At 42.5% G+C, this 22,977-nt stretch overlaps 1 protein-coding gene across 1 annotated transcript in view; it reads right to left on the bottom strand.

The window, feature by feature from the left end:
• The window catches only part of LOC139262135 (eukaryotic translation initiation factor 4E-1A-like), a 38,817-nt gene extending 16,450 nt beyond the window's left edge, over positions 1-22,367 (bottom strand). Inside the window, exons 1-5 of the mRNA XM_070877284.1 lie at positions 22,300-22,367; positions 19,123-19,218; positions 17,032-17,095; positions 15,963-16,076; positions 14,975-15,114 (exon numbers count right to left, since the gene is read on the bottom strand). Of these exons, the coding sequence (XP_070733385.1) occupies positions 14,975-15,114; positions 15,963-16,076; positions 17,032-17,095; positions 19,123-19,218; positions 22,300-22,322 (437 nt within the window). The 5' untranslated portion in view covers positions 22,323-22,367. The remainder of the gene's footprint in view (positions 1-14,974; positions 15,115-15,962; positions 16,077-17,031; positions 17,096-19,122; positions 19,219-22,299) is intronic.
• Between the last annotated feature and the right edge of the window lie 610 nt (positions 22,368-22,977).

Raw genomic sequence — 22,977 nt, 5'->3', positions numbered from 1 at the left:
CACCTTACTTGAGGATATACTAGCTTTGGAGGGGGTACAGAGACGATTCACTCGGCTGATTCCAGAAATGAGGGGGTTACCTTATGATAGATTGAGTAGACTGGGTCTTTACTCCTTGGAGTTCAGAAGGATGAGGGGTGATTTTATAGAAACATTTAAAATCATGAAAGGGATAGACAAGATAGAGGCAGAGAGGTTGTTTCCATTGGTGGGAGGAAGACGAGAACTAGGGGGCACAGCCTCAAAATACAGGGGAGCCAATTTAAAACCGAGTTGAGAAAGAATTTCTTCTCCCAGAGGGTTGTGAATCTGTGGAATTCTCTGCCCAAGGAAGCAGTTGAGGCTAGCTCATTGAATGTTTTCAAGTCAAAGATAGATACATTTTTAACCAATAAGGGAATTAAGGGTTACGGGGAGAGGGCGGGTAAGTGGAGCTGAGTCCACGGCCAGATCAGCCATGATCTTATTGAATGGCGGAGCAGGCTCAAGGGGCTAGATGGCCTACTCCTGTTCCTAATTCTTATGTTCTTATGACACTCCATTCCCTCATCCAAATTAATGCATGTTGTAAATAGCTGGAGTCCCAGCACTGAGCCCTGTGGCACCCCACTAGTCATTGCCTGCCATTCTGAAAAGGACCCATTTATCCCAACACTGCTTCCTGTCTGCCAACCAGTTCTCTATCCATGTCAGTACATTACCCCCAATGCCATGTGCCTTAATTTTGCACACCAATCTCATGTGGGACTGTCAAAAGCCTTTTGAAAGTCCAAATACACCACATCCACTGGTTCTCCCTTGTCCACTCTAATTACATCCTCAAAAAATTCTAGAAGGTTTATCCAGCAGGATTTCCCTTTCATAAATCCATGCTGACTTGGACTGATCCAGTCACTGCTTTCCAAATGTGCTGCTATTTCATCTTCAATAATGGATTACAACATTTTCCCCACTACTGACGTCAGGCTAACCAGTCTATAATTACCTGTTGTCTCTTGCTCTCTCTCCCCCTGCTTTCTTAAAAAGTGGGGTTACATTAGCTACCCTCCAGTCCATAGGAGCAGATCCAGAGTAGATAGATTGTTGGAAAATGATCACCAATGTATCCATTATTTCTAGGCCTACTTCCTTAAGTACTCTGGGATGTAGACTATCAGGCCCCAGGGATTTATCGGCCTTCAATTTCCTTAACACAATTTCCCGCCCAATAAGGATTTTTTTCAGTTCCTCCTTCTCACTAGATACTCGGTCCCCTAGTATTTCCAGAAGGTTATTTGCGTCTTCCTTCGTGAACACAGAACCAAAGTATTTGTTTAACTGGTCTGCCATTTTTGTTCCCCATTATAAATTCACCTGAATCTGACTGCAAGTAACCTACGTTTGTCTTCACTAATCTTTTTCTCTTCACATATCTATAGAAGCTTTTGCAGTCAATTTTTAATGTTCCCAGCAAGCTTCCTCATACTCTTTTTTTCCCCCCTCCTAATTACAACCTTTGTCCTCCTCTGCTGCATTATAAAATTCTCCAAGTCCTCAGGTTTGTTGCTTTTTCTGGCCAATTTATATGCCTCTTCCTTGGATTTAACACTATCCTTAATTGTCCTGGTTAGCCACAGTTGAGCCACCTTCCCAGTTTTATTTTTACTCCAGATAGGGACGTACAATTGTTGAAGTTCATCCACGTGATCTTTGAATGTCTGCCATTGCTTATCCACCGTCAACCCTTTAATTATCACTCTCCAGTCTATTCTAGCCAATTCACGTCTCATACCATTGAAGTTACCTTTCCTTAAGTTCAGGATCCCAGTCTCTGAATTAACTGTCATGCTCCATATTAATAGAGAATTCTACCATATTATGGTCACTCTTCCCCAAGAGGTTTCGCACATCAAGACAGTGCATCAGCTACCTACAACATTCCCTCCTTCATGTGCAGACATTGTATCCGCTGCCTGAGAAATTCCCTCGCTCATGTTCCCGTTTCTCGAGTGTTATTACTTCTCCCAACACCGCATCACCCACCCCATTGATGGTGTCCAGGAGTGATTGCGTAAGGTCAATGCTCTCCGCACTCATTGCCATCATCTGAACCTACGTTTGTTTTCACTAATTTTTTTCTCTTTGCATATCTATTTCTGTCTTAAATCTATTCAATGCCCCAGTTCAGACAGCGAATTCCACAGATTCACAAGCAGAAGAAATTTCTCATCAGTTCTAAATGGGCAGCCCCTTATTCTAAGATTATACCCTCTAGTTCTAGACTCCCTTATCAGTGGAAACCTCCTCTGCATCCACCCTGTCAAGCCTCCTCATAATCTTATATGTTTCCATAAGATTACCTCTCATTCTTCTGAATTCCAATGAGTAGAGGCCCAACCTTTCCTCAAGTCAACCCCCTCATCTCCAGAATCAACTGAGTGAAACATCTCTGAACTGCCTCCAAAAGCAAGTATATCCTTTTGTAAATATGGAAACCAAAACTGCACAGTATTCCAGGTGCAGCCTCACCAATACCCTGTACGCTGTAGAAAGACTTTCCTGTTTATAGAGACATAGAAAATAGGTACAGGAGCAGGCCATTCGGCCCCTCGAACCTGCACCACCATTCAAAATCATGGTTGAGCATGCAACTTCAGTACCCCATTCCTACCTTCTCTCCATACCCCTTGATCCCTTTAGCCATAAGGGACACATCAAACTCCCTTTTGAATATATCCAACAAACTGGACTCAACAACTTTGTGGTCGAAAATTCCACAGGTTCACAATTTTGAGTGAAGTTTCTCCTCATCGGTCCTAAATGACTTACCCCTTATCCTTAGACTGTGACCCCTGGTTCTGGACCCCCAACATCAGGAACATTCTTCCTGCATCGAACTTATAAAATTCTGACAAGATTGACCATGTTTCTAGGAGATCCCTACTCATTCTTCTAAATTTCAGTGAATAAGCCTAGTTGATCCAGTCTTTCTTCATAGGTCAGTCCTGCCATCCCAGGAATCAGTCTGGTGAATCTTCGCTGCACTCCCTCAATAGCAAGAATGTCCTTCCTCAGATTGAGACCCCAAAACTGTACACAATATTCAAGGTGTGGCCTCACCAAGGCCCTGTACAACTGCAGCAAGACCTCCCTGCTCCTATACTCAAATCTCACTATGAAGGCCAACATGCCATTTGCCTTCACCACCTGCATGCCTACTTTCAATGATTGATGTACCATGACACCCAGGTCTTGTTACACCTCTTTTCCTAATCTGTCACCATTCAGATAATATTCTGTCTGTTTTTACTACTAAAGTGGATATCCTCACATTTATCCAAATTATACTTCATCTGCCATGCATTTGCCCACTCACCTAACCTATCCACGTCACTCTGCAGCCTCATAGCATCCTCCTCACAGCTCACACTGCCACCCAACTGAGTGTCATCTGCAAATTTGGAGACACGACATTTAATCCCCTTGTCCAAATCATTAATGTACAATGTAAACAGCTGGGGCCCCAGCACAGAACCTTGCGGTACCCTACTAGTCACTGCCTGCCATTCTGAAAGTACCCATTTACTCCTACTCTTGGGTTCCTGTCTGCCAACCAGTTCTCAATCCACATCAGCACACTACCCCCAATCCCATGTGTTTTAACTTTGCACATTAATCTCTTGTGTGGGACCTTGTCGAAAGCCTTCTGAAAGTCCAAATACACCACATCAACTGGTTCCCCCTTGTCCATTCTACTGGAAACATCCTCAAAAAATTCCAGAAGATTTGTCAAGCATCATTTCCCTTTCACAAATCCATGCTGACTTGGACCTATCATGTCACCTCTTTCCAAATGTGCTGCTATGGCATCCTTAATAATGGATTCCATCATTTTACCCACTACCGATGTCAGGCTGACCGGTCTATAATTCCCCGTTTTCTCTCCCTCCTTTTTAAAAAAAATGTGGAGTTACATTGGCTTCCCCTCCACTCCATAAGAACTGATCCAGAATCTATGGAATGTTGGAAAATGACTGTCAATGCATCCACTATTTCCAAGGCCGCCTCCTTAAGTACTCTGGGATGCAGTTCATCAGCCTTCAATCCCATCAATTTTCCCAACACAATTGGCCGACTAATAAGGATTTCCCCCAGTTCATCCTTCTTACTCGACCCTCTGACCCTTTTTATATACGGAAAGTTATTGGTGTCCTCCTTAGTGAATACCGAACCAAAGTACTTGTTCAATTGGTCTGCCATTTCTTTGTTCCCAGTTATGACTTCCCCTGATTCTGACTGCAGGGGACCTACATTTCTCTTTACTAACCTTTTTCTCTTTACATATCTATAGAAGCTTTTGCAGTCCGTCTTAATGTTCCCTGCAAGCTTCCTCTCGTACTCTACTTTCCTTGCCATCAAACCATTTGTCCTCTTCTGCAGAGTTCTAAATTTCTCCCAGTACCCAGGTTCACTGCTATTTCTGGCCAATTTGTATGCCACTTCCTTGGCTTTAATACTATCCCTGATTTCCCTTGATAGCCACGGTTGAGCCACCTTCCTTTTTTATTTTTACACCAGACAGGGATGTACAATTGTTGTAGTTCATCCATGCAGCCTCTAAATGTCTGCCATTGCCCATCCACTGTCAACCCCTTAAGTATCAGTCACCAATCTATCCGAGCCAATTCACGCCTCATATCTTCAAAGTTACCCTTCTTTAAGTTCTGGACCATGGTCTCTGAATTAACCGTTTCATTCTCCATCCTAATGTAGAATTCCACCATATTATGGTCACTCTTCCCCAAGGGGCCTCGCACAACGAGATTGCTAATTAATCCTCTCATTACACAACACCCAGTCTAAGATGGCCTCACCCCTAGTTGGTTCCCCGACATATTGGTCTAGAAAACCATCCCTTATGCACTCCAGGAAATCCTCCTCCACTGTATTGTTTCCAGTTTGGTTAGCCCAATCTATATGCATATTAAAGTCACCATGATAACTGCTGCACCTTGATTGCATGCACCCCTAATTTCCTGTTTGAAGCCCTCCCCATCACTACTACTGTTTGGAGGTCCGTACACAACTCCCACTAGCGTTTTCTGCCCCTTGGTATTCCGTAGCTCCACCCATACCAATTCCACATCATCCAAGCTAATGTCTTTCCTTACAATTGCATTAATTTCATCTTTAACCAGCACCACCACCCCACCTGCTTTTCCTTTCTTTCTATCCTTCCTAAATGTTGAATACCCTTGGATGTTGAGTTCCCAGCCTTGGTCACCATGGAGCCATGTCTCCGTGATGCCAACCACATAGTATCTGTTAACTGCTATCTGCACAGTTAATTCGTCCACCTTATTCCAAATACTCCTCGCATTGAGGCACAGAGCCTTCAGGCTTGCCTTTTTAACGCACTTAGACCCTTTAGAATTTTGCTGCAAAGTTGCCCTTTGTTCTTTGCCTTGGGCTTCTCTGCCCTCCACTTTTACTCATCTCCTTTGTCTTTTGCTTCTGTCTCCATTTTGTTTCCCTGTCTCCCTGCATTGGTTCCCATCCCCCTGCCATATTAGTTTAACACCTCCCAAACAGCACAAGAAAACACTCCTAGAACATTGGTTCCGGTCCTGCCTAGGTGAAGACCATCCAGTTTGTGCTGGTCCCACCTCCCCCAGAACCGGTTCCAATGCCCCAGGAATTTGAATCCCTCCCTGCTGCACCACTACTCAAGCCACGTATTCATCGGAGCTATCCTGCGATTCCTACTCTGACTAGCAATCCTGTGATTACTACTTTTGAGGTCCTACTTTTTAAAATTTATCTCCTAGCTCCTTAAACTAGTCATGTAGGACCTCATCCCATTTTTTTTTAAAACCTATATCGTTGGTACCAATGTGCACCACAACAACTGGCTGTTCACCCTCCCTTTTCGGAATGTCCTGCACCCGCTCCAAGACATCCTTGACCCTTGCACCAGGAGGCAACATACCATCCTGGAGTCTTGGTTACAGCTGCAGAAATGCCTATTACCCTTACAATTGAATCCCCTATCACTATCGCTCTCCCACCTCTTTCCTGCCCTCCTGTGGAGGGGAGCCAGCCACGGTGCCATGAACCTGGCTGCTGCTGCCCTCCCCTGATGAGTCATCTCCCTCAACAGTATTCAAAGCGGTGTATCTGTTTTGCAGGGGATCCCTGCACTACCTTCCTTGCACTGCTCTTCCTGTTGGTCTTCCATTCCCTATCTGGTTGTGGGCCCTTTACCTGCGGTAAGACCAACTCACTAAATGTGCTATTCACGTCATTCTCAGCATTGTGGATGCTCCAGAGTGAATCCACCTTCTGCACCAATTCCGCAACGCGATCCGTCAGGAGCTGGAGGCGGATACACTTCCCGCACACTTAGTCGTCAGGGACACCGGAGGCGTTCCCGATTTCCCACGTAGTACAGGAGGAGCATAACACGTGTCCGAGCTCTCCTGCCATGACTTAACACTTAGATTAACTTAAATTGGCAACAGTGCTACAAGTTACTCACTGATATAGCAGAGAAAAAAGAAAAACTACTTACCAGTCACCAGCCTATCATTTACCCCCTTGGCTGTGACATCACTATTTCTTTCTACTTTTTTGCCTTCTCCCTGCAGCTGGACAAGCACACCTCAGCAACGCACCTCCCCACGCACCTAAAACTCCCGAGCCTCTGACGTGTTAGGCCTTTTTATAGGCCTCAGCGACGCGCCTCCCGAATCTCCACGCACCTGACTAAAGGGATTTCCTTCAGTACCTCCTTCTCGCTAGACCCTCGGTCCCCTAGTATTTCCGGAAGGTTACTCGTGTCTTCCTTAGCAAAGACAGAACCAAAGTATTTGTTCAATTGGTTTGCCATTTCTTTGCTCTGCATTATAAATTCACCCAATTCTGACTGCAAGGGATCTACATTTGTCTTCACTAATCTTTTTCTCTTCACATGTTTATAGAAGCTTTTGCAGTCAGTTTTTATGTCCTCTGCAAGCTTACTCATACTCTATTTTCCCCCTCCTAATTAAACCCTTTGTCCTCTGCTGAATTCTAAATTTCTTCCAGTCCTCAGGATTGCTGCTTTCTCTGGCCAATTTATAAGCCTCTTCCTTGGATATAACACTATCCCTAATTTCCCTTGTTAGCCACCTTTGGCGTTTTTTAAAAAAAACACCAGACAGGGATGTACAATTGTTAAAGTTCATCCATGTGATCTTTAAATGTCTGCCATTGCCTATCCACCGTCAACCCTTTAAATCTATCGCCAGTCTATCCTAGCCAATTCACGTCTCATACCATCGAAGTTTCCTTTAAATTCATGACCCTAGTCTCTGAATTAACTGTCGCTATCTTAAAGTGTAGAATTCTACCAAATGATGGTCACTCTTCCCCAAGGGGCCTTGCACAAGATTGCTAATTAATCCTCATTACACAACACCCAGCACTCTAGCTGGTTCCTCGACTTATTGGTCTAGACACCATCCCTTATACGCTCCAGGAAATCCTCTTCCACTGTATTGCTACCAGTTTGGTTAGCCCTATCTATATGTAGATTAAAGACACCCATGATAACTGCTGTACCTTTATTGCACACATCCCTAATTTCCTGTTTAATGCCATCCCCAACCTCCCTACTACTGTTTGGTGGTCTGTACACTACTCCCACTGGCGTTTTCTGCCCTGGTGTTCCAGAGCTTTATCCATACAGATTCCACATCATCCAAGCGAATGTCCTTCCTTGCTATTGGACTTTAACCAGCAACGCTACCCCACCTCCTTTTCCTTTGTCTATCCTTCCTGTATATTGAATACCCCTGGATGTTGAGTTCCCAGCCTTGGTTACCCTGGAGCCATGTCTCCGTAATCCCAATGACATCATATCCGTTAACAGCTATCTGCACAGTTAATTCATCCACCTCATTACAAATGCTCCACAGAGATTCCGCCTTCAGGCATTTTTTTTTTTAAAAACAAAAACAAAAACAAACACTGTCCTTTTAGAATTATGTTGTAATAAGAACATAAGAATTAGGAACAGGAGTAGGCCATCTAGCCCCTTGAGCCTGCTCCGCCATTCAACATCATGGCTGATCTGGCCGTGGACTCAGCTCCACTTACCTGCCCGCTTCCCATACCCTTAATTCCCTTATTGGTTAAAAATCTCTGATTTGAATATATTCAATGAGCTAGCCTCAACTGCTTCCTTGGGCAGAGATTTCCAGTTTAACAACCCTCTGGGAGAAGAAATTCCTTCTCAACTCGGTTTTAAATTGGCTCCCCCATATTTTGAGGCTGTGCCCCCTAGTTCTAGTCTCCCCGACCAGTGGAAATAACCTCTCTGCCTCTATCTTGTCTATCCCTTTCATTATTTTAAATGTTTCTATAAGATCACCCCTCATCCTTCTGAACTCCAATGAGTAAAGACCCAGTCTACTCAATCTATCATAAGGTAACCCCCTCATCTCCGGAATCAGCCTAGTGAATCGTCTCTGTACCCCCTCCAAGGCTAGTATATCCTTCCTCAAGTAAGGTGACCAAAACTGCATGCAATACTCCAGGTGCGGCCTCTCCAATACCCTGCACAGTTGCAGCAGGACCTCCCTGCTTTTGTACTCCATCCCTCTCGCAATGAAGGCCAACATTCCATTCGCCTTCCTGATTACCTACTGCACATGCAAACCAACTTTTTGGGATTCATGCACAAGGACCCCCAGGTCCCTCTGCACCGCAGCATGTTGTAATTTCTCCCCATTCAAATAATATTCCCTTTTACTGTTTTTTTTCCCCCCCAAAGTGGATGACCTCACACTTTCCGACATTGTATTCCATCTGCCAAACCTTAGCCCATTCGCTTAACCTATCTAAATCTCTTTGCAGCATTACATTAGCTGCTTTCCAATCCGCTGGTACCTCCCCAGAGTCCAGAGAATTTTGGTAGATTATAACAAATGCATCTGCTCTAACTTCCGCTATCTCTTAATACCCTGGGATGCATTTCATCAGGACCAGGGGACTTGTCCACCTCAAGTCCCATTAGCCTGTCCAGCACTACCCCCCTAGTGATAGTGATTATCTCAAGGTCCTCCCTTCCCATACTCCCGTGACCAGCAATTTTTGGCATGGTTTTTGTGTCTTCCACTGTGAAGACCAAAGCAAAATAATTGTTTAAGGTCTCAGCCATTTCCACATTTCCCATTATTAAATCCCCCTTATCTTCTAAGGGACCAACATTTACTTTAGTCACTTTTCTCCGTTTTATATATCGGTAAAAACTTTTACTATGTTATGTTTTGCGCAAGTTTACTTTTGTAATCTATCTTGCCTTTCTTTATTGCTTTCTTAGTCATTCTTTGCTGTTTAAAATTTTCCCAATCTTCTAGCTTCCCACTAACTGTGGCCACCTTATACACATTGGTTTTTAAAATTTGATACTCCTTTATTTCCTTGGTCATCCATGGCTGGTTATCCCTTCTCTTACCACCCTTTTTCACTGGAATATATTTTTGTTGAGCACTATGAAAGAGCTCCTTAAAAGTCCTCCACTGTGCCGTTTAGTCTGTTTCCAGTCTACTTTAGCCAACTCTTCCCTCATCCAACTGTAGTCCCCTTTAAGCATTGTATGCTCGTTTGAGACACTACTTCCTCACCCTCAATCTGTATTACAAATTCAACTATACTGTGATCACTCAGAGGATCTTTTACTAGGAGATAGTTTATTATTCCTGTCTCATTACACAGGACCAGATCTAAGATAGCTTGCTCCCTTGTAGGTTCTATAATATACTGTTCTAAGAAACAATCCCACATGCATTCTATGAATTCTTCCTCAAGGCAACCTAGTGTGATTTGATCAGACCAATCGCTATGTAGGTTAAAATCCCCCATGATTACTGCCGTTCCTTTTTCACATGCCTACATTATTCCCTTGATTATTGTCCGCCCCACCGTGAAGTTATTATTTGGGGGCCTATAAACCACGCCCACCAGTGACTTTTTCCCCTTACTATCTCTAATCTCCATCCACAATGATTCAACATTTTGTTCATTAGAGCCACTATCGTCTCACAACTGCCCTGATATTTATTATCAGAGGTACCCCACCTCCTTTCCCTTCTTGTCTATCTTTCCGAATTGTCAGATACCCCTGTATGTTTAATTCCCAGTCTTAGCCACCCTGCAACCACATTTCTGTAATGGCCACCAAATCATACCCATTTGTAATGATTTGTGCAGTCAACTAATTTACTTTATTTTGAATGCTGCGTGCATTTAGGTAAAGTGTTTTAATACTAGTTTTTAGACCATAATTTTGAGTTTTGACCCCTCCTGCATCCCCTTTATATTCATACATATTGTCCCTTATCACCTTGTGGTTTACACTTACCCAAGTGCTACTCTGCTCTGTTGTCTCCTGCCTTTTGCATTCTTTCTTGGGGTCCTGTTCATCCGAGCTCTCATCCACTAACTAGCTCAGAGCCCTCTCCTGGGTTCCGAATACTCCTCTCGCATTGAGGCACCGAGCTTTCATGCTTGCCTTATTACACTTTGACCCTTTAGAATTTTGCTGTACAATGGCTCTGTTTTTTGCCTTTGGTTTCTCTGCCCTCCACTTTTACTCATCTCCTTTGTCTTTTGCTTCTGTCTCCATTTTGTCTTCCTCCATTGGTTCCCATCCCCCTGCCATATTAGTTTAACTCCTCCCCAACAGCACTAGCAAACACGCCCCCTAGGACATTGGTTCTGGTCCTACCCAAGTGCAGACCGTCCGGTTTGTACTGGTCCCACCTCCCCCAAAACTTCAGGAATATGAATCCCTCCCTGCTGCACCACTGCTCAAGCCATGTATTCATCTGAGCTATCCTGAGATTCCTACTCAGACTAGAATGTGGCACTGGTAGCAATCCCGAGATTGCTACTTTTGAGGTCCTATGTTTTAATTTAGCCTCTTTGGACCTCATCCCTTTAAAACCTGTATCGTTGGTACCAATGTACACCACGACAACTGGCTGTTCACCCTCCCTTTTCAGAATGTCCTGCACCCGCTCAGACATCCTTGACCCTTGCACCAGGGAGGCAACATACCATCCTGGAGTCTTGGTTGCGGCCGCAGAAACGCCCATCTATTCCCCTATCACCATCGCTCTCCCACTTTTTCCTGCCCTCCTGTGCAGCAGAGCCCACCATGGTGCCATGAACTTGGCTGCTGCTGTCCTCCCCTGATGAGTCATCCCCCTCAACAGTACCCAAAGCAGTAAATCTGTTTTGCAGGGGATGACTGCAGGGGACCCCTACACTGCTCTTCCTGCTGGTCTTCCATTCCCTAGCTGGCTGTGGACCGTTCACCAGCAGTAAGACCAACTCGCTACATGTGCTACTCACGTCAATCTCAGCATCGTGGACGTTCCAGAGTGAATCCACCCTCAGCTCCAATTCCGCAACGCGGACAGTCAGGAGCTGGAGGTGGATACACTTCCCGCACACGTAGTGGTCAGGGACACCAGGAGTGTCCCCGAGTTCCCACATGGTACAGGAGGAGCATATCACGTGTCAGAGCTCTCCTGCCATGACTTAACCCTTAGATTAACTTAAATTGGCAACAACAATGCTAAAAGTTACTTAGTGTTCGAAGAGAAAAAAGAAAAACTACTTGCCAGTCACCAGCCATTTACCCCCTTGGCTGTGATGTCACCTATTTCTTTCTACTTTTTTGCCTTCCTCCTGTAGCTGCACAAGTGCGCCTCAGCAACACACCTCCCGAACTCCTGGTCTCGCAGCCTTTCGCTGACTCGAGATTGTGGCTTTGATTTTTGCCCTGGATTTCTCTGCCCTCCACTCTTACTTTTCTCCTTCCTATCTTTTGCTTCTGCCCCTTTTTTTCTTCCCTCTGCCTCCCTGCATAGATTCCCATTCCCCCACCAACAGCACTAGCAAACACTCCGCCTAGGACATCGGTTCCAGTCCTACCCAGGTGCAGACTGTCCAGTTTGTACAGATCCCACCTCCCCCAAAACCGGTTAAAATGTCCCATCCCCTTTGCAATATAGAGACAAAAATTCCATTGGCCTTCCTGATCACTTGTTCCTTGTGTTTCATGCACAAATACCCCCAGGTCATGCTGTACTGTAGCACTTTGCAATCTTTCTCTATTTAAATAACTTGCTGATTTTTTTCTGCCAAAGTGCATGACCTCACACTTTCCAATATTATACTCCATCTGCCAAATTTTTGCCCACTCATTAGCCTGTCTGTCCTTTTGCATCCTCCTCACAATTTGCTTTCCCTCCCATCTTTGTATAGTCAGCAAACTTGGCTACATTACGACTTGGAGGAAGGGACGGAGTGTTATAGATTGTAAATAGTTGGTGTCCCAGCACTGATCCCTGCAGCACCCAACTAGTTCTTGATTGCCAACCAGAGAATGAACCATTTATCCCAACTCTCATCAGTTTGTTGGCCAATCCTCTATCCATGCCAATGTATTACCCCCAACCCAGTGAATTTTATCTTGTGCAGTAGCCTTTTATGTGGCACCTTGTTAAATGCCTTCTGGAAGTCCAAATACACCACATCCACTGGTTCCCCTTTAACCACCCTGTTTGTTACATCCTCAAAGAATTCCAGCAAATTTGTCAAACATGATTTCATAAATCCATGCTGACTGCCTGACTGAATTTTGCTTTTCCAACTGTCCTGTTACGGCTTCTTTAATAATGGACTCCAACATTTTCCCAACCACAGATGTTAGGCTAACTGGTCTATAGTTTATTGCTTTTTGTCTGCCTCCTTTTTTTAAAAAATAGGGATATTACATTTGCAGTTTTCCAATCTGCTGGGACCTCCCCAGAATCCAGGGAACTTTGGTAAGTTACAACCAGTGCATCCACAATCCCTGCTGTTATTTCTCTTAAGACCCTAGGATGCAAGCCATCAGGTCCAGGGGATTTATTGACCTTCAGGTGATTTCTTCCCCCACCCCACATAGCCCCTTGACTATCCATTGTTGGAATATTGTTAGTGTCATCTACCATAAAAACTGATACAAAATATTTGTTTAGAGTTTCTGCCATCTCCATGTTCCCATTACTAATTCCCTGGTCTCATCCTCGAAGGGACCAACATTTACTTTAGCCACTCTTGCTATTTGTTTTTATAATTTTGCACTAGTTTATTTTCATAGTCTATCTTCCCTTCCTTAATCATTTTTGTGTCATTCTTTGTTGGCTTTTAAAAGCTTCCCAATCGTTTTGACCACTTCGTATGCTTTTTTTAAAATTGGATGCCGTCCTTTATTTCTTTAAGGAGCCACAGATGGCTCTCTTTTCTCTTACACCCTTACCTCAAATATATTTCAAGCATTGTGAAATATCTCCCTAAAGGTACACCACTGTTCATCAACTGTCCTACACTGGGCTATGTGGAGTGGGGGGGGGGGGAATTGGGGAAAATCACAGGGGCTGGCACCTCAATTGTCAGCACCTGCACCTCCTCCAAAGTGCATACAACAGTGGGGGCATCACCTCCCCCTCACACCCATGCTCTTGGTCTGGAAGGTGGGATTGGAAAAATGTTCTCTTCAGACTCATCTGCATCTGAATCTTCAGCCTCGTTAAAGGTTGGCCTCAAGTTCTGCAAAATATAACAGAAAAATGGTTAGCAGCAGAGGAGGAGGGGTGGGTGCATGGCATGAGTAGGGTCACAGCACAGGAAAGCAGGCTGATTTGAAGGACCACAATGAATGATAGCAAAAGGCATTAACCGAAGCGTAGCTGACGGAGACAGCTCCATGAACTGAAGCATGGCTAGCCCGTTCAGTACTTAACATTTAGCAAAGCCAGACTGTGGAATTTGCAGGACTCGCCCTCTCCTTAGTGTGTGTGCCAAGTTTGTGCAGTGCTGGATGCTTTTCTCCAGGCAGGACCCATCAAAGCAGCAACCCTGTCTTCCAAGGGTGTCAGTGGGTACAGATTTGCCAGGCCTCCTCCTGTTCAAATTCTTTCCAGTCTGCAAAGATGAAAATATAACTTTATAAGAGGATGTCTTTCAGCTGGGTGGGACATACAGATGGTCACATTTACAATAGCAATTCCAGTGAATAAATGAAAATATTACTTACACTAACTACTTCACCAAGGTCCTGCCACTTTTTGCACTGGCTTCCAGACCTCGGTGGTCACCATTGCATAGTAATCTTCTGCAAGTTGGTTCCAGCATTTCATTTCTTTTGGTGAAACTTGTGACCTCTGCTGGTGTCCAGCTCGTGCCAACTGGCCTCAATTACAGCAACTAGTGCCTCCACTTCATCCTGTAAGAAATTCTTGGTCCTTGAGCTGCATTGCATCTTGTATTGCAGCTCTGATTTTTCCAATGAGAATTAAAGTTCTCACACACACAACTGGCTCTTTAAAAAATGGCCAAATGCAGACCAGAAGCTGTATTGGGCATGCGCGTCCATAGCAATCACGTCATAATGTCTTTTTTTCCCCCTCACACGTGCAGAGAAGGGGGGACATCATGTTTCGGCGCAGACATTAGGCTCCACCCCACAAAACTACAGGCCAGGTTGCATGGCACCAATGTCAAAAAATAGAACAGGGAAACTTGCTACTTATTTTTCTGGAGTAGTTGGATCCAAAAAGAGGCATAACTCTGGCAATACACCAAAAAACATTGGAGAAAATTGAGCCTAGTGATATCACCTCAAAACAGGGGAGGAAAATGGAAGGGGTAAACACCATATCTTCAAGCAAGGTCTTAACTAAAAAAAAAAAAAGACACCAAGGGATCTGCAAGTCAACAAAATAAAAGTGGCAAGATAAAATTGACACTATGGGAAAGATAGCTAAACAAAAATTTCAGGCAATTGACTGAAAAATAGTCACAAAACCTCCAGTTCAATTTTCTAGGGAATGGTCCAAAACAGTGATCAGAAGTGGATACACAATTTTAATAGAATACTTCAAAAGCATCAACTTACCCTATATGTAAAACTGCTTCTTGGTTTTCAGTGTCACGGGTCCATATTGCTATTTTATCTCCTTTTGCTCGGACGTTAATTACTCCACCGCATATGTCATTGCTCCAGACATCAAAAGCTTCGCCAATAAGGCACAGCAACTTGTAAAGATTAATACAAAGTCATTTAAGTTACCAGCACTTTTTTTTTTTAAATAAAGTGGAAGCTAACAGATTCCAAGTGCTTAATTGCTCCACTGACAACTATGGCATATACCCTTTCAGGATAGACTTGAAGATTTATTTTTAGTTCAGTCCAAGTACAACACCCAGATTTAATTAATACTTGCATTTTAGAGTGTCTTTTACAACCTCAGAACATCCCAAATCACTTCACAGCCAATGAGGTACTTTTGAAGTGTAGTCACTGTTGTAATGTAGGAAGCGCTGCAGCCAATTTGCACACAGCAGATACAACAGCAATGTGATTATGAATAGATAATCTTTTTTAGTGATGTTGATTGAGGGATAAATATTGGCCAGGACACTGGGGTGAACTCCCTTGCTCTTCAAATGGAATCTTATGTCCACCGGAGAGAGCAGACAGGGTCTCTGTTTAACCACTCATCCTAAAGACGACAGCTCCAACAATGTAGCACTCCCTTAGTACTGCACTGGAGTGTCAGCCTAGAATTCTCTGGAGTGGGACTTGAATCCACAATTCAGACAGACGAGAGTGCTACCAACTGAGCCACAGCTGACAGTAAAAAAAGGGCTCCACAAGATTTAAGCTCAAACAACTCTACTTTGAGGTGAAGTTGATTTTAACCACAAACATTTCCAAATACAACAACTCGTGCCAATCTGCAATAGAAAATTAAATGGTGTTTGTCTAGAAGGACTGCTTTAGTTTGAAATTGTTCGATGAAGATGAAAACTTTAACACGGCCTGTAGACTCATCACTTGGATGCGCTGCCTAAAATCACATACATATACTTTATTAACTCACTGTTTCTAACCAGAATTGATCTAGTTCAAGCATCCTTTGCTGCTTGGACAGCGTGATTAGCCATCTTCCACCACACTTGTTTCTGTTGTCCTCCCACATGGGTTCAATACCATCCTACACAACAGTACAAATCAAAATTACTAAAAATAAAGTTAAAACAAATCAAGTTTTAAAAGTGTTTCAAATCTTAAACTTCTAGAATTATGTAAAGGCTTCAGGTTGTGGAATTATCTTAACCCCTTTCCTAAAATCAAGGGAAACAAAATGAGGATTTTAAGCTAAAAATAAAATTAAGACTTATTGACTATATTAAAAACACCAAGTGATAACCAAACTGCTCTCACTTTCAGACCACCAAGTGAGCACAGTCCAAGTTTAATCCTTTTGTACTATTTTCTGGACTCTACACAAATATTGTATTTGTTGCTCAGATTTTTTTTATAAATCAAAGGTCACATTTCAACAATTAAACCATCAGCTAACATGCAGCAAGTACCAAGTAGCAAGATGAGATTTGGCAAGGGAGATGCAGCAAAGGAACTTCAAATCACCCAATCTGGAGAATTTTCTAATTCTCTGCAAATAATTACTCCTTTTCCTCAAGTCAATTTCTCCAGCTCAAGCAAGAGCGACAACTGGGCTGAAAACATCTCATTTGGAAATTTCTGCTAATTTGGAAAAGTCTTTTTTTTTTGCAATAGAACAGGGAAGTGTTTGCTCCAGATCAAAAGGTTTGAGATAGTGTGAAATTCTAGTTTAGGCAATGCAATGTTAGGTGCAGGCACTTTATTTGTGCAGACAAGACTTTGGGCACTTTATTCCCAAGTGTCCAGTAGATGGAAAACCCTAATTAACGAGCAAATAATTCAATTTTTTTTTCCACACTACCTCATGGGGGCACTGTAAACATGAACTTCACATTCAGCATTCATTCTTTCAATTGTGTTTTCAAGATTGTGACTATGGGCTACAAAACAATGTTTACACAATGCAGTGTTTGATTTACATGTAAAACTCATTTTCCTTTGGAATAATTGCTAATTTTGCATAAAAATATCAAATTACAAACCTTAAAGAGAGAGTAATCACAACCCGACGTCAGCCTACTGGCAAGTTTAATATGATTGAATAATCTATTGAAACAAAAATGAGAAGCAAATTTCATAGAAAAGACAATCACCCTTGGATACAAATTTGAAACTGCCACAGCAGCCCTATTTCGGCCTTGGACTCAGCATTGATCAGAGGTTGACTGCACAGTGAAGAAAAAAAAAACGCAGATCAAAGTAGTCAAAAAACTGAGGGCTGCAGTAACCTGTCCGATCCTTGCAGCAATCCGTGAGCCCCAAGCAAAAGCTATGGCTGACAGACGCAGTCACTTTGGTTCAGTAAACTGAACAAAGACAGGATGAACCAGTGCAGAACAGAAATTATTAAAAAAAGGGAGAAGGGACACTGGAAAGGCAAGAGCATTAAAATAGCAAGTAGCAAGGGATTGCAGGAAACAAATCAGAGGGCCAAAGAGCTAAATAAAATTGGCATGGGAAATCACTTAGCATCGCGATGACAGAGACAGAGACACAGAGACAAACATTTACTAATCTAATTAACAGCTAAAAAAATTCTGCATTTCCACATGTACTGAACAGTAGCCTTTTTAAAAAAAAAAGGGACAGGCCAGAACTGCCAGACATCACAATTGTGCTCCAGAATAGCCATAAGCAGCAGCACAGAAGATCGGCCAGCAATTCTAAAATAATGTAACCCAGTCCATGTTCCTTTGTATTGCATATATAAACAAATAGCATAATTTTCACAGCAAATTCTTTTGGAAATTAACATTTTATTGCAAAATGTCTCCATAATAAAATTGTGATCTCTGCTCCTGAAATACCAATACTAATCCAGTGCTTAAAGACATGACCACCCCACAAGCAGGGGGGTGGGGGGTAAGAGCAGGGAAGGAGAGAAATTGATGATTTTCTTGCACAGAATGCTCTGCTCCCAAGTCTATTGCAAGGCAGCAAACCTTGGGTAGAGAACATTAATAAGTTGCTTATGTTCACTCTTGCACTGATCAACAGATTGACATTTGAGAAGGAACAAGAGCACTTGAGGATAGGTATAGAAAGACAAATGCAACTGGTCTTCAAGACAGGGCCCCAGTACTGAACAAAAACTAAATTTAATCCACTCAAAATTCTAGTACATCAGCAGTATTACAGTACAAAGTAACAATGTATAAAGATAGAAATAATGAGACCCCACGGTACAGAACACCTATGGGACTTTGCGAGTGGTCAACTGCACAGTGTGGTTGACTGAAGGACCACATCCATAATTGCAGCAATCTTCAGGTAAGTACCAAGTGAACTGGTTTTTGAGAGTTTTAGAAAGGTTTAAAGCTAGCACCTTTAGTCTCATTTGTCTCAGATCAGTTGATCAGATGGAGATGAGGAAACAATTAAAGTTTGCCCATTTCAGAGACTTCAGATGTTAGCCTTGCATTAAAGAGGTGCTGAGCAAGGCTAGTATATAATCCAGTGCTAACAAGATCTGTTTAAAAAAACAAATTGTATTATCCAAAAGTTTAATCATGAAGATTAATGTTACAATTTATATTCTATACCATGTACAAGTGTTACATTGCTGCTAATCTAGCCAACTCAATTATCTCAACTAGCAGGATCAAGCACATGCACTTAGTATTCCAAACTGTGCTCAAGAACAGCATGCAGAATAAGTTAACAGTTACTTGGTTTACAAAAAAAATTGTCAAAACAAAATGCCCTCACATCAGACAGGAAACAATCAGGATGGCCAGAGACATGAAATGCAGTTCAGGTCTTCATTAGAAAGACCTCAAGTGCTGGAAATACATAGGTCCCCACGAGTCAACATCGGTAAATAAAGACGACCGATCAGTGTTTGAGGTGGAAATCTTTCATCTGATACATTAACAGAGTTCTATAGTTGGACCAGCCTTTCCATTGGACACTGATGTCACAGCCAATCACAGCTCACCACAGATCCCAAAACTGATACTTGGCCTGAGAAGCAAGAATCCTATTTCAGAATTTTGAAAGATTTCAACTGAAGTTCCAAATTGAACCTCTAGAAATAAACTTATCCATATTCCGTTCCATTTAAAAATACTTACGCCCAAAAATCCTCCACAGTGTCAAATTTAGTAACAAGACGAAGATTTGCCTGCCAGGTTTTGCTTTTATCATTTTTGAAAAACCAGAGGGTCCACCTGTATTTGAAGCAAGAATAAAAATACACAAAAAAAGTGATTGATCAAGACCAGAGAACCATTTTACTGGTACAAATTCATTAGTCAAACAAATCACTATTCAGTTACATGAAAAATGCTGCTTTCTAGCAACACCAACAATGCAATCACCATTCCTATAAAATGTAGGAAGATCAAGTACTATTTTCTTTTTTTAAAGTTACATTAAGTGGGCAAGGTTATAGTTTAGGTTACACAAAAAAAACCCCACAAGATATGAACAGAATAAAAACCCTATATTCCAGGTGATAAATGAAATTTGACCCATCAGTACACATTGAAATTTGAGAAGAGAATTTCTACAAAGCACACATACTCCCCAATGGCCTAGAAGAGATAAAATATTTACCATCTAAAAATCACATGTACAAATACTAGAAGTACAGCTCTTGCCTTGTGCAAGGACTTGCTTTGGCTTCATCTAAAACACAGCTCCCAGTTTTAGTCCCTCACAATGGCAGGGAAGAGGGGCTCTGGAGAAGGTCCAGAGGGTCATTCAACTAACTTAGTTTCAGGGCCCTTAGTTACATGAACAGGCTTAAGGTACTGGAGTTTTTTTTTTTTTAAACTCTGGAAAAGTATAGACTTCAAGGGAAAATGGAGTTTTTTTTTAAAAAAGCATTCTTTTCTGACAAATGTGGACAGGTTATGAGTGGATAGGAAGGGTAGTCCTAGGAAGCATCAATACAAGGTACAAAAGCAGTTAGATTGGAGGTCAGGAAGTACTTGTTTGTGCAGGAGAGTCACTGATCTCTGGAATAAGCTGCTAGGATTGGGTAATGGACAGAAAAGAGTAAGGATAAATGGGTCATTTTTCAGTTCGCAGGCTGCAACTAGTGGGGTGCCTCAAGAATCAGTGCTTGGGCCCCAGCTATTTACAATCTATATTGAATGATGACCTAGATGAAGGGACCATGCAATGCATCAAAGTTTGATGATACAAAGCTAGGTGGGAAAGTGTATATCTATATTTAGGTGTTCTTGTACAGGAAACAGTTAGCATGCAGGTACAGCAAGCAATTAGGAAGGCACATGGCATATTGGCCTTTATTTCTTTTGCGAGGGGGGGGGGGGGGAGAAGAGATATTAAGGGAATCAAGAGATATGGGATAGTGCAGGAAAATGGAAGGTCAGCCATGATCTTCTTGAATGACAGAGCAGGCTCGAGGGGCTGAATGGTCTATTCCTGCTCCTATTTCTTATGTTTTTTTTTGCAAGGGGTTTGGAGTACAAGAGTAAGGAACTCTTACTACAATTGTACAAGGCTTTGATGAGATCACACCTGAAGTATTTTGCACAGTATTGGTTTCCTTATCAGAGGAAGGATATACATGTCTTAGAGGCAGCGCAACAAAGGTTCACTAAATTGATTTCTGGGATGTCCTATGAGGAGAGATTGAGCCCATGCTCTCGAGTTTAGAAGAATGAGGTGCGATTACATTGGAACGCAAGATTCTGAGGGGGATTGATAGGGCAGATGCTGTAGAGGTCATTTCCTCCTGGCTGGAGAGTCTAGAACTAGAGGGCATAGACTCAGGATAAGTCGGCCAGTTAAGACAGATGAGAACGAATTTCTTCTCTGAGGGTTGTGAATATTTGGTATTCTCTACCACAAAAGGGCTGTGGATGCCAAGTTGTTGATTATATTCAAAGCGGAGATAGATAAATCTTTAGGCTTATAGGGAATCAAGAAATATGAAGATCAGGCCAAAAAGCAGAGTTGAGATTGAAGATCAGCCATGATATTGAATGGCGGAACAAGTTCGAAGGGCTGTACGGCCTACTCCATGTTCAAGTGTATATTCACTGCAGGCCTGGGGAGGGCAGTTGAAGACAGTTATAGAAGCTAGGCAGGCAAGTTGAGACCAGCTACATTCACCCTGCTCATCTAGAGCTTGCTGGATTGCTTTCAGGTGCAAGAGATAAATTTCCCAGAAGACTGTACAGGAGTCGAAGGCGGCTGACAGTGCATTAGGTGATACTATGTTGGAATGGGACAAGCCAGGCTTGATGGACCAGTTGGTCTTTTCCTTTCTCATTTTCATAACTATGAACCTTTTCTTCAACTTAGGACATAAACAAATGAACTTTATGTATCTTCACAGTTTCTATATTTTCCAGAGATATAAAACATTGCAACATCCAATTTCAACCAACTGATATTTTGGCATACTCAATGATCCACAAAAGGAAATGTACAACATGCACCTTTCTAGTTCCCTACTTTCTCGCCAACTGAAACTGCATAAAGTTTCTGCAGAATTATTCAACATTTTGAAAATCCCACATTTAAGTTTCCATTTTTATTTACAATGACCATACAGCAGAGCTGACAAGTCACAGAAAAGGGTCCAGAGGGGAGAAAAAAAAAAGAGCAGCTTCTTAAAACCTACCTCTGACCAAGCTTTTGGTCACCTGTCCTAATATTTCTTTACATGGCTCACTATGAAATTTTGTTTCACAATGCTGCTGTGAAACACCTTGATGTGTTTTACTACATTAAAAAAGTAGTTATATAAATGCAAGTTGTTGGATTTGGATCACAAGCCATATATGGTTTAACATGGTGGTAAATTTAGTCACTTTCTCAAATCAGCATGATCATAAAGAGCTTATCTACATCATGCACTACAAAGCATTACAGGCCAGAAGGGCACAAGTTCTATCCAATGCCATGTCAAGACACCAGTTGATGCTACAATTGGCTTTAGCACCTCAGGATGAGAAAGAAGGGCCAGAAATGCAAGTGCTCTTGGATCACCTTCCAGTGACCCATGCTGGAAAGCATACATGTGGATGTTTGGCAAGGACAAGATTGGGCTGAGCAGTGATGGCCTCCACAATGAACAGCATATTTGCACTCATTGTCTAGGTTTACATTTGAAGGCAACATTTGGCTTGCATTCATGGAACTATGCCCTGTAAAAGTCCATGTGTGAGAAACAGAAACATTTAAAAAAATGCAGTTATGTATAAGTGGCAAATACCAAATCCCATTTTTCTCATTTAAATATTTAACAGGCAACAGCAAAAAGATTATACCTGTTCTGCAAAGGATGCTTCATATATGGTTGGACAGTTAGATTTTGTTTCCTAGAGGACTTTGTAGTTTCTTCAGATGCTTGAATTGTCAGGTCAACCTTAAGATGCCAATACATAAGTGAGTAAGCTACCATTATGCAAGAATGTGAACTATATGTTTCAATTCATGTTTTTATTGCAATTATAAAATTGATTCAAAACAAGATTTTTTTTTACTTGAATCAATCGTCAGTGTCCAAGTCTTGGAATGCCTTACCAAACACCATTATGGGAGGACTTTCAGCCCGAGCTGTCACTCACTGGGTAGCACTCACCTCAACAGGGCTGCTCTGCCCCTCCCACCTTCCCCTCACCAACACGCACACACACACACACATCTTATCCCTGGGTTCAGCAGGTTACTGGTTCAAGTCCCACTCCAGGAACTTGCACAAAAAAACCTAGGCCGACGTGCCAGTGCACTGCACTGTCGGAGGCACCATCTTTCGGATGAGACGTTAAACTGAGGCCCTGTCTGCGCTCAAGTGGACACAAAAGATCCCATACCACTATTTCGAAGAGGAGCTATCCCGGTGTCCTGGCCACAATATTTATCCCTCAATCAACATATAAAAACAGATTTTCTCATCATGATCACATTGCTGTTTGTGGGAGCTGGCTTGTGCTGCTGCGTTTCCC

Source organism: Pristiophorus japonicus, chromosome 4 (assembly GCF_044704955.1).
Source record: "Pristiophorus japonicus isolate sPriJap1 chromosome 4, sPriJap1.hap1, whole genome shotgun sequence".
Classification (NCBI taxonomy): domain Eukaryota; kingdom Metazoa; phylum Chordata; class Chondrichthyes; family Pristiophoridae; genus Pristiophorus; species Pristiophorus japonicus.
Note: the sequence above shows the minus strand (reverse complement) of the source record. Positions and strands in the feature narration are given on the sequence as shown.